The sequence below is a fragment of the Callithrix jacchus genome, chromosome 16 (assembly GCF_049354715.1).
Source record: "Callithrix jacchus isolate 240 chromosome 16, calJac240_pri, whole genome shotgun sequence".
Taxonomy (NCBI): domain Eukaryota; kingdom Metazoa; phylum Chordata; class Mammalia; order Primates; family Cebidae; genus Callithrix; species Callithrix jacchus.
This window is the reverse complement of record NC_133517.1, coordinates 20,292,750-20,304,156: the sequence shown is the minus strand read 5'-3', so window position 1 is coordinate 20,304,156 and position 11,407 is coordinate 20,292,750. Positions and strand designations below refer to the sequence as shown.

Below are 11,407 nucleotides of genomic sequence, written 5' to 3'. Positions count from 1 at the left end.
GGAAAAAAACAATTCTGCCTTGCCAATCCATGAGTGGAATAGTAAATTACTATTTCGCTCATTTGTTTTTCAACCTTTCCCTGTCCTAAATTCATCAAGATCAAAATTAGGACACATGACAACAAAGAATTCCTTAATGTTTTTCTGCATAATCTACAGGAATATTAAAAACAAAATTGAAGTCAAGCTGCTTCTTCGTTCTTTCTATATGTGTCTTAAATATTTAATTTCTTCTCATTTCATTTTGTTTTGCCTTGGTAGCATTCCACATCTGAACTTTTTTACTTTCCTTGAGATTTGTTCATCAGTGTAAATATTTTCCCTGCAGTTTGTAACTACTAACCTTCTATCTAAAAGACAATCAATTCTGATTTATTGACATCACAATTTTATTCCTTCTTAAAGCACCTTATTTTCAATTCCTACTCAGTCATATTTCTACAATTTATTAGTTACTTAGCAGCAGCTGAGAGAAATCGCAATTTCAACTGAGTCTGAATACAAAAAAGATACACATTGTGCTGAAGCCTGTTCTTTCAAATCTGAGGTCCACGATTAGGGCTTTTTTGTGGTCCACAAATATTAAATTCTGTATTAATTTCATCAATACAGTGCACAATTATTATTATGGTTACTCCCTAAAAGCATCAGTAATTAGTTGCTTGTGTTCTATTAGTGCTTTCCCTAAATATACTGTTTAGATAAATATTACTCCTATGGAAGCGAATGTTTCCATAGGTTTTTCCTAGCTGAAAAAAAAATGGGAAGAGTGTTTCAGTTACAATATGTTACCCTGTACAAATATAAAATAAAGAAAGGGTAAAAACCCTTACATGCAAATTTGAATAACACATATTAGAGCAGGCTTTTTACTTTGGGCAGCATCTATTGGACATCTGAGAAGCTCTTTTAGTTGCTTCTCTTCTTTTTATTTTTTCTTTTTTGTCATTTCTCTCTCTTTTTTTTAAAGAATACATCGAATGGTTTTTAAAACAGGAAAAAGTCATGTTCATGTCTTCCACCCACGAATTTAGTGCATTTTTTCATTTTTAATTTATATTTTATTATATATTTTATTTACCTTGAGGTTCTTTTTAACTGATTATGATAACTATAATACTTATAGCAAAATTATGCCACTCTGTTTATTTTCTCCTGGATAAAATATAAACTTATTTAGAAAGAAATTTAAATTAACTATAAGAAAAAATAAGATTTTTAATTTGTAAAAGTATGCTTAAAATAAAAACATAAAAGTTCTACTATTTCTTCACTTATTGTGCCATAAATTTGTAAATGCATTATTTGGAGAAAGACCTTTCAGAAGACAAATGTACCTATATTTATATGGAACTCGACATAGTTGGTCAAATATTTAACCTGATTTAACATTTAATCAATACATGTTTTTTTAATTATAGCAAATTACAAAATCATACAATTTTAAATTTTACCTTAGTTTTCTCAGCAATCTTATAGCTTAATATTCTTATAGGCATTTTCATTTAAAAGTTAAGATTAAAATAAGTGATTTAGACAACTATTTTGTTCTGACATGATAAAATAAACAGAACTTTATTTTTACAAGATTTATTTAACAACTACATAGTTAATGGAAGCATTGTATTACATCAGCATTGATATATAAAACAACAGTCTTCATGGCAAAAGTGTGTGTTTTAAAATATGCTGCAATCTTAAAATTCATAATGTTGAATTACCACAAAAGTACATTTGTTTTAATCTATATAAACCTTATAACATAAAAATTTAAAAGGGTTTGAACCTTAAAAAAAAAATACTTGTATTTCACTTGGTAATCGATTTTCCCTACTGAAAAACTCCTTTTTAATGCAAATAACCTTTCTTATGGGTTTGCCCATGCTGGTACCATATCTGATTTCTACTCAGAGTGAGTTATTTTCTAAAGAAGTATTTGCAAGCTGAGTGTGTATATACATTTATTGCAAAGATTTTAAGGGCAAAAATAGTGTACATATTAATGTGAAGCAAATTTTTCTTTTTTAAAAAAAATTCACTTTCTTATTTCAAAACTTAAAGTCTGAGCAAAATTTGGGTTAATCGTTGAAACAAAACAACAAAACACATATCAAGACAAATTCTTTTTTAATTATCTTTTTAAAATAATGCAACAACATGTGCTTCATGTCTTTATTATTAGAGCTTAGTTATCTGGAGAAATCAGGACGTTTTCTCCACTCACCTGTTTTGCACAAAGGTTTTTCACTCCAATTTGCAATTTCGTATTTCCATATAAAATTCGAGAAAGGATGGAGAAATATACCAACAGAAATGATCTGAAAACTTCAAAACACTGACTTTTCATTATCCTCCAGAATAGAAGATATCGTCCAAGGAGTGCTCAAAATCAAAATCAGGTGGCCCTTTCAAAAGTGGAATATGATGAGAGCTTTTAAATTTCACAGATTAAACGTTTCTAAGAGCTTAATGTTTCCTCTGCTTATTGCCACTGTGCCATCTGGCTTTTGTAATTGGTGTCCTGCCTCTCTGAGACAGCAGAGGGCGCTCTGGCATTGTTGACACCGGATACCTCCCGGTGCACTGCGCTAGCATCTTGTTCCCAGGAAGGAAACATACTATTTCCCTGGAGGGTTGTCGTTGAGTATCTCAACGGGTCAAGCTGTTCCTAAATTATTCCGAGAAGCTTTAATTTCAGACCCAGATGAAAGTTGAGATTGTCAAAGGACTCCCACGGCACGCCGCGCCGAAGTTCTCCCATTGCGAAGCCTGGGTTGTTTTATTGCAAAACTGCATAGGATTTCTTTCATAGCAGGAAAATTTGTAATGGGCATCAAACTGGATGATTATTTTCCAGAGAAATAGAAAGTACATAGTCTTAAAAATCTAGAAACATCACGGATCAATAGCCACTCGATTTCATCTAGGCAACCGAATTACTAAATTGAGTGTTCCCTTTTTAAGTAGTATTTAAACCTCTCTCATATCATGTATTTCACTTCTACTTCGAAAGTAATTTTAAACTGATCAAGATTTCTGAAGGACGAGTTTATATGGTCCTAAACAGGTAGGATTAGGCTGAGGGGATTAGGTTTGCTTCTGCGAGGTAGTATGAATTCTAATGGAATCAGGCGGGACGATTTTGCAGCCCTGGACCATAGGTGCTTTGTGGACTATGCAAGTTGTGGATGCAGGAAAACAGCGCAATTGGATGAATATTAGAAAGAAAGGCCGGCCATGATAACGTGTAATGCTTTAAACTCATTTCCGCTTCCAACAACTGCCTTTAATTGGCACAAGAGGAATACTCACAACCTTTTAATTTTGTCATGCCAGCAGCCCCTATTTTCCAGTGTGCTTTACCTACCCATTCCCAAAATGGATAAAATTAAAGATAAACCAAAGTAATCGATGAATGTGAAAGACCTGACTTGCAGGGTTCTAAAATTCGAAGACAGATAAAATCCGCCCTGAGGCAGGGGGTGAGCAGACAGCTCTCTGAGGATATTGCACTTGGCCGTTCTATTTCTTGAATCTTAGTATACATCTACGTCCCGTGTGAAAAGAGAGAGAGAGAGAGAAAGAGAGAAGAAGAACTTAATGAACACATCTCTTTTAGGTCATTTCAATGCATGGCCCATTTTTGTATCTGGATCAAAATCGGTGTTGCTGCTCTATTGTCCAATCTGTTATTAATTTTAACAGCCTTTACGTTTGTGAATTTATAGGCAAACCTAAGCAAATGCATAGAAATTTCTTTTGAGAAATAGCCAGCCAGGCTGGCTACGAATTAGTTGATTTCCCGTCTCTCTCTCCCTTGCCATTTTGGTTCATTACTTAGGGAATTAAAATTTGTATTGTTTACATTTAATACTCTCAATATCTAAGAACGATGAAATAGGTTGAGAAATGTAAAGATTTTAAAAAATATATCAATACTGGCCCATCCAACCTTCAATTCCTAGGGCGAATTTTCACTGGATAGGATTTAGTAAACCGCCCTGACTCTTTCCGTCGCGGGCTCTATGAGGATGCGGCTGCGGTCGGGTTTTCCGCAGTGCGGGTTTCAGGCCTCCTGGCCCTCCTGGCCCTCCAGTGCCTCCCGCCGGCTGGGATGCGCCGAGCAGGCTACTGCGCACCCGAGCGGTCTGCAGAGCTCAGCCCTCTGGACCCGTCTAACTAAGACTGCCGAGCTATAAACCTGGCTGAAGGTGGCAGGCTGCATGGGCTTCTGCTCTGTCTCACCTGGTGGGTCTCCGGCCACCCCTTTCTGTTTAAGTCTCGAGGCCCACACTTTCGTCCTTTGCACATCCCTTTGGTGACCAAGTCTGTGCTGAGATCCGCGTCTGAGGACCTTACATTTCTGTTTCAAGGAAGACGACTTAAGAAAGAAGAAGAATAATAAAGCCTTCATTCTCCTCAGTTTCCTTATTGCAATTCTGCCCACGGCAGGATTCAGGTCATTTCAATGCATGGCCTAAATAACTGAAAATGATTTCCCCATATACGTAAACTGAATATTTGTGTGCATTTCTAAGTGAAGACCAAAGAATATCAGGCAAGGGTAGCAACAGCTGGAGGGAACGATTTCAGTAAAATATTGTCTTGCTGAATGTGGACTTTCTCTCTTTTAAATTTTATTTTTCAAATTACCTAATATCCTACTCTTTTGAGTAGGGACGGGAGGGTCCTATGGCTTTTCCAGTCTAATTACGGAGAGGAGGGCCACGGTCAGCACCGCGGACAGCGCCCGGCAGGGAGGGCGCGGCCACTTTGGTGCATCCTCTTAGCGCCTCTCCTTTGTTCGCAGCCCCTGCAGGCCAAGGCAGAACAAAGACATCAAGGCTCGCTTTCCCGGCCTGGATGTTTTTCTTCGGCTCCAAAGCCGTGGTGCAGAACTACTACCTCAACATAGTCCACCTCAATGGCTTTCAAATAAATTAATTTACCGAGTCATTTTACAGTTTCTGACCTGGTCCTTCCCCCTTGTCCCACTCCTTTGACCGACTTGGACATTGCGACAATGCCAAAACAAGAGAGTTATCTTGGCGTTTTAAAGTCAGGCAAGGACGCCTCGAGATTGGGAAGAGAAAGGGAAGTCAAAGGAAAATGGGCGCGGCAGGTGTTCTTCAGATCTTTTCAAAGTTTGGACCGTTCATTTGAGGTTTCTTGCGCAATGTGGTCAAGACGCCATTTAATGTTACACCTCTCTCTTCTGTTTTTTTTTTTTCCCAGGTTGGCCTAGGACTGCAATCACACTACCTGCTCTTGAAAGAACCAGTGCTTTCTAATTGGTTTAACTCTCTAGAATATTTGCACAGACGGGAACTACTGCTCTCCTGACAGCTGTCAATGCAGCTTCCCTAAAATCCCCTTCAGATATTTGCCTGCGGATTTCCGCGGCTCTAACGGAAGTGTAGGAGATTTTCACTTTCGAAAATCAGGTTGCTTCTAGAATCAGTGCAGGGTGGGGGTGGGGGGCATTTATGCGGCAAGGGATGGGTTCATCCTACCACCCTCTAAATTCCCTGCAATTGCTTTTTCCCCTTTCTGACCCTGAGACGCTTTGGTGTCCTTCAAGTGCAGCCGTAGGCTCCGCTCTTGGCATTCACCGCGTGCCTTAATTGTATGACATTAAATCAAGGTCCGCTGTGAACACGGAGGGCAGAGCCTCTGATCTTGATCCGGAAAGTATCAGACCCACTGCGACTACCACACTTCTCTCCCTGCCCATCCCCCTCCCTCCGCTCCGAGTCTCTACCCCAGAGTCATAACTCATAAGCCCAGCTCGTGTCTTCGCTCATCTCTGCCACATCTGCCAGAGCCGCTGTTAATTAGTCTGTTCCATGGAAGTGTAGACGATGCGTGTGTCTGCGTATACATATGCATATATCTCCATGCCATTTACAGCACACGCTGAAAAACATACATATGCCTATAAATCTAGTTTTCAAATGACTGCGTGGATCCAAGTTAATTACCCCTCTGGTACAGATCTAATTTTGTAATCGTGTTATTTTACTGAATGCAATTAACCCAGTTGGTTCGCCCTGAATCCCTTCTAAGGCACTTGTAAGGAAGGAATGGTAGGCTTTTAAGAACCACGCCATTGCATGTTCTCCGTCAGAACCATCGCCAATCATTTTCTGCTGTCGGGGACGAAATCTAGCATATAAAGGGGAAAACAAACATGTGTGATAAACACACAGATATGCCTGGTCTCTGTGTCCTCCAATAATGTTACCGCGGGTTTGGATGGGAGATTTTGGGAAAAGAGAGTCCAAGGGCAGGCTGGGTCATCTTTCTTTGTAATGCGGAAAAATTAACTCAACCGCACCTGCCTAGTCCCGAGAGAGCTGGGCGGCCCATCTGGTCTGGCTACGAGTTTGCTGCGGAGAGAAAAGGCTGCTCACTAAGGCTTCCCCACTGCCCCGGAGCAAGGACCTCGGGTCTGGAAGGGGCTTCGGTTCAGGGCAGCGCAGCGGATTCGCACTCCTCAGCCTGCGGCTGGAGTCGGGGGCTGGAAGCGCCTGGGCCGGGCGGAGGGAGGGCGAGCAGGAAAGAGGAAAGGGTGAGGGAAGTTGACCTCTACGGGCGGAGCCCTCTGCGCAGCGGGCAGGAGGTGGCGGGCGCGACGGCTCTTTTCACGGCGTCCCCTACGGTGTGGTCCGCCCGAGGGAAAGGCCCGCTCCCACTCCAGAGTCCGAGGAAGGGAGAGAGAGCTGAGAGATGGTCTTGCGCAGAGACCCCAGAACGCGCCCCTGAAAAACAGAATCAAAGCTCAGTGTTAGGGAGGCGGGAGAGAGGAGGGGGAGGCTGGTGAGCAGGGACGCGAGGCGGGAGGGAGCACGCGAGGGAGACAAGGTGACGGCAGGACAGGACCCCAGTCTGCCGGTCGCGACCTCCGTCCCCAGGCTTCAGTGGGACGCGGAGGGAACCCCGCGCGCACGGAGCGCGCGGCCCGCAACCCGAGGGGAAGAGGGTGGCGCTGTGGCTATGAGTGCAGGTCCGGGCTGCAGAAGTCCCGAGGAGGAGGCCACGCGCTGCGGACACTGCCGCTTCCAGAGAAGCGACTTCAGGAGCTGGAACCGCGAAAACGCGTCCGCAAATGGTCACTCTGTGCATTCCCAGCCGTTCCCGCATTCCGCACCCCTTTCCCCAGCCTCACCCCCTCCCTTAGACCACACGCCAGACCCGCAGTCTCCAATCCCCACCCCTCTTGGTTTAGGACCCTGCAAACTGCAAGACCGGCAAGAAAATCGAAACAATCGATGGGAGAGAGAATTACATACACACATAGCCCTAGAAATCCGGAGGAGAGAGACCTGCTAGCCCTGCTCAAACCTGCAGAGGACCAAAACGTTTTCAATCGCTGCTCAGCGCGTTCGCGGAGGAAAGAGGAGGCTGAGAGGCTTCCGTGGTATAAGGTGCTTTAAGGTGGGAGGTGGGGGTAGGGAAGGGGTGGGTCGGAGCAGTCCGGTCTTTCCCCCTCGCTTGCTGATCCAGAATTAGGGATTAATGGCTCGCTCCAGCCAAACAAATAAGGCATCTGCCTTCAGCACAAGAGGATTACACGGGCTGCTGACGTCACCAGTCAGACAGATGTTGGCTCCCAAAGTCCTGAGCAGCTCTCTGTGTCCTTGAAACCAAAGAGCCGCAGAAAGCGCGCAGCCCCCAATTGCAGAGCCTGGGCACAGCAGAGGGCAAGCGCTCTGCCCTTGCCGACTACCCGTTGGCGCCAACGCAGTGCCTGCAGGCAGCTCCCTAAGACGTCGAACTTCCAGCCTCTCCAAAGGCTCCCCTAGCCGTCTTGCTGTCAAAATACAGGCTCCCTCAAAACAAGCCAAAGTCACCGTTCTCAGTTGCCTCTCCCTAACATGGAGACAAGCGCCCACAAACCAGTCGACACATCTAGATCCCGCATTTAAGCTCTCGGGCTCCTTTTCACTCACACTCGGTTGGCCAAGTAACAGGAAAATAAGCACTTTAGGCCGGACAGAGCCCACGCTCCAGCTGAGGGACCGCCTCTTAATTATGTGCGCAAGCAGCAAAAGCAGAGCTAATCTGCATCTCCTCTTCTCAACCCCGCAGGCTTCCTTCCCCCCAGGCCAAGGTTTAGGTTTATGCTTAATCTTATCACGAATGCCTTCCTGGACCAATACGCCTTTCAAAACAATGACTCTTTGCCAACCTAAATCAGCGTCCCAACCAGAGCCCTGGCCCACCACTTGGTGAACCACGGGGACCTCACCATGGTCCTGATTAGGACAGGGGAAAATGTCATTGCATATTCTTCTCAAGTACTTTGAATACGTTGTCTAAAAATAAAATGTGTGTGTCTTCAAAATATACATAGCATCTAATTCCAGCAACATGCGCATTCAAAGAACTGCAGTTTCATTTTATAGCCGAATCTGACGAATAAAGATCAAAATTTAATCTTTATAAACTCCAAGGTCCTTTTAAATTAATGTAATTTTAACTTAATTTTAATTATAAGCTATTTTAATTCCTCTAACTTGTATATTGTTTTTGCTTTATATGATTTTCCAGGCCTTTACAGGTCACACTAAAGTCAGGTTATGAAATAAGCCAAAAGATACATCAAACTGGAAATTTAAATGAGCAATTTTCAATATTATGTAATCCACAAATGAAATGGTTTTAAATGAATTTTAATTCTGTAAAGAAGTAAAGGCTATTCAAACAATGTACAAAACAAAATAACCTGATCTCCATCATAGAACCACATTGAACCAATCCTGTGCCCCAAATATAATCAGTATATATGAAAAAACCTGTGACTTTCTTGGAAAAAAAAGTGCTTGCCCACATTGCATATTATAGGGTACAATGCCTACCCAGGAGTAAAAGGAATAGCTGGATTATATCTCCATTCATACTATCCCTGTCTATCAAAGTGGCATTTAATTTTCCCAATTTTATGCATTTAGAAATTCAGTCACTGATAAAAATCAATTTAATTTTCTGTAGTGTCATTCAGCCAATGCCAACCTGAAATAGTAAAATTTCCCTATCCCCATACTGTTTCAAGGTCTTATATAAAACATTCTACATCTAAAACTGATAGATTTAAATTTTATATTTACCAGTACCAAAAGGTGGGCGTTATCTTATTTTAATTGGATAAAGAATATATACTTTTTCTCTTTGAGACAGGGTAAAAACTGAACATACGATTATTGTTTCTTTGAAACTTGGTAGACTAACTTTGAAATGCCACATTTTACCAGTTGAATTCCTTTTAAAAATCATAAAGATTGTTTTTGACTTCCAACATGTTTTGAATGTAAACTTCCACTTAGGTCTCAAAATTTTACTAGAGTCCTTTTTGCTCAGTGATTTAATATTAGTTCGCTGTCCATGGTCTTGATCCACATGAAAGGCTACGCTAGTGTTACCTTTTGAAAAATGAAAGTCACAACGCCTCTGCACAAATGTGACTCCCTAACATTTTAAAATGACATCAAAAGGGGGGAAAAGCTATAGGCTTTAAGTTAACTTCCCTATCCCAGTTGTTTTTAGTTTTCTATATTTGCCACCAAAATGAATGCACAGGAAGCACATAGGGGAACTTTGCATTTCATTGTTTTTGAGCTGGCAAAACCACCACATTTGGTGGTTTAAAAATTATTTAAAGATCCAAATAATTGTAGTAATTAGGAAATAATATCTTTCAACCAAAAATAATATCTTTTCAAAGTATCTTTCAATAAGTTCTGGGGGTTTTCAAAAGTGACAGACATTCTTGTATAGGTATCCTTGTCCACTTTTACATATGGTTTAACAAGTGCAGAACAATTGCAAAAATGACAAATTAAGGGGCAAAAGCCAGACAATGTTTTCAATCATCTCCCTCTTCATATTTACATCACTATATAGAGGCACATAGATCTCTCTCTCTCTCTCTCTCTCTCTCACACACACACACACACACACACACACTAAGAGCATTAAACTAAATCCACCTCTAACACCTTACACTTCTTTTCTAGCAAAGCATATGTTCCAGTGACTAAGATGCAGAATAATTCTTCCATCCAAAATAGCATCCCATCTTCAGTTTAGAAAACAAAAGACTGACTGAGCAGAGTAACATTTAATATCTCCTGGGGTTTCCTCGAGGGGGAGAAAGGAGAAAGGAAAAGAACTATTCCCTCTTTCAAAAACGTAATTGTCTTTCATTTTTTATTTTCTCCTTCAGATTATCAGAAACAACTGTTACGTATATGTATGTATATATGCATATATAAATAGACACTTATTTTCCCAAACCCCAAGAGCCGCTGCTGATCTTTGGAGGACACTGATCCGCACACACCGGGCATATCTGTGCTTTGATATAAGTACCCCAACGGTAAGAAAACAGGCCCTTGCTTTTAAACTGAGGTTGGCACCCACGCCAGGCCATGGGGCCTAGCCTCAGCGATTCTCACCTTCCTGGGCACGAGAAGGCTACTTTCTGAAGAAGTATTTCGAACTTAGGAAAATCCTTGTGCCGGAAGAAAATGGCCTAAACACAATAGGACTCGCCATTTTCTCCTTGTGAAGCACAAAGCGCTTGGCGCTGCCCGCCACACAAAGAAAGCCTGGGCCCGCGGAATTCTTGCACATTTTCAAGAGGCCAAAAGACACCTTCTCAGAAACACAATTTCTCCCTCCTGGGTGCCGTGAGACTCATACTCTCTCCCACCCTCATTCAGTCCTTGTCCCAAGAAGATCCCTTATTTGAGATGGAGATAAAAGACCCACCGAAGGCGAGATGCTAGCGTGAGAGCCAAGTGCGGCAAGAATAAATCCTGAAAACCGAGGGGCCCGGCCCGCTGCTGCCTGGGGCTCCATTTTAGGCCCAGGGTGGGGGAACGCGGATCCCCTCCCTCCCCTTCGGATTCCTCCTTCCAATTCCATTCTGTCTCCCAAGCGCGTCTGGGAGACCCTAGAGCTTAGGGATCTCTGTGACCTGATTTCCATCCATTGCCTGGAACCAACCTTACAGCCCAGAGCTGAGCAGGCGGCTCTCAAGGATGCCCGCGACGCGGGAACTCCTCTACTCACTGCCTCCCGCCGCCCCCCGCCTGCTGCCCCAAGTCATCGCATCAAAGTCAACCAGGATCTTGTTCTGCACGCCCACAACGGGCGAAACACTTCTCCAGCTCACGTGCGAAAAGTACAAGCTTCGAAGAAGCCCCTGTGAACCAAAACACCAAAACACAAGCAACAACCCGACTCACAAAGCGAATACTCCCAGCCCAGCCCGAGACGCAGAGCCCGGCTACCGCAGGAAAGGATGGTACTTACAGCCGGCGTGCGCTCGGGTAATCCGCGTCGCAGCCCGTGCGGTGGGTTAGTTGGCTTTTAAAAAATCACTACACACCTCTACGTATTT

General features: G+C 42.9%; 1 protein-coding gene across 1 annotated transcript; it reads right to left on the bottom strand.

The window, feature by feature from the left end:
* Nucleotides 1-1,543: 1,543 nt before the first annotated feature.
* LOC103788491 (uncharacterized) lies at nt 1,544-10,635 on the bottom strand. The gene is made up of 3 exons (XM_078352470.1): nt 10,555-10,635; nt 7,293-8,318; nt 1,544-6,761 (listed from the first exon to the last, which is right to left on the bottom strand). The coding sequence occupies exons 1-2, from the start codon at nt 10,633-10,635 to the stop codon at nt 7,509-7,511; spliced, it is 891 nt and encodes a 296-aa protein (XP_078208596.1). The 3' UTR covers nt 1,544-6,761; nt 7,293-7,508.
* Nucleotides 10,636-11,407: the final 772 nt, after the last annotated feature.

What these genes read in the sequence shown, in the direction of transcription:
- LOC103788491 (XM_078352470.1), bottom strand. Translation starts at nt 10,635, where the DNA reads ATGTGCAAGAATTCCGCGGGCCCAGGCTTTCTTTGTGTGGCGGGCAGC. An exon ending in TGCTTCACAAGGAGAAAATG is followed by an intron (nt 8,319 to 10,554) that starts GCGAGTCCTATT and finishes TTTTATTTTTAG; the next exon opens with ACAACGTATTCAAAGTACTT.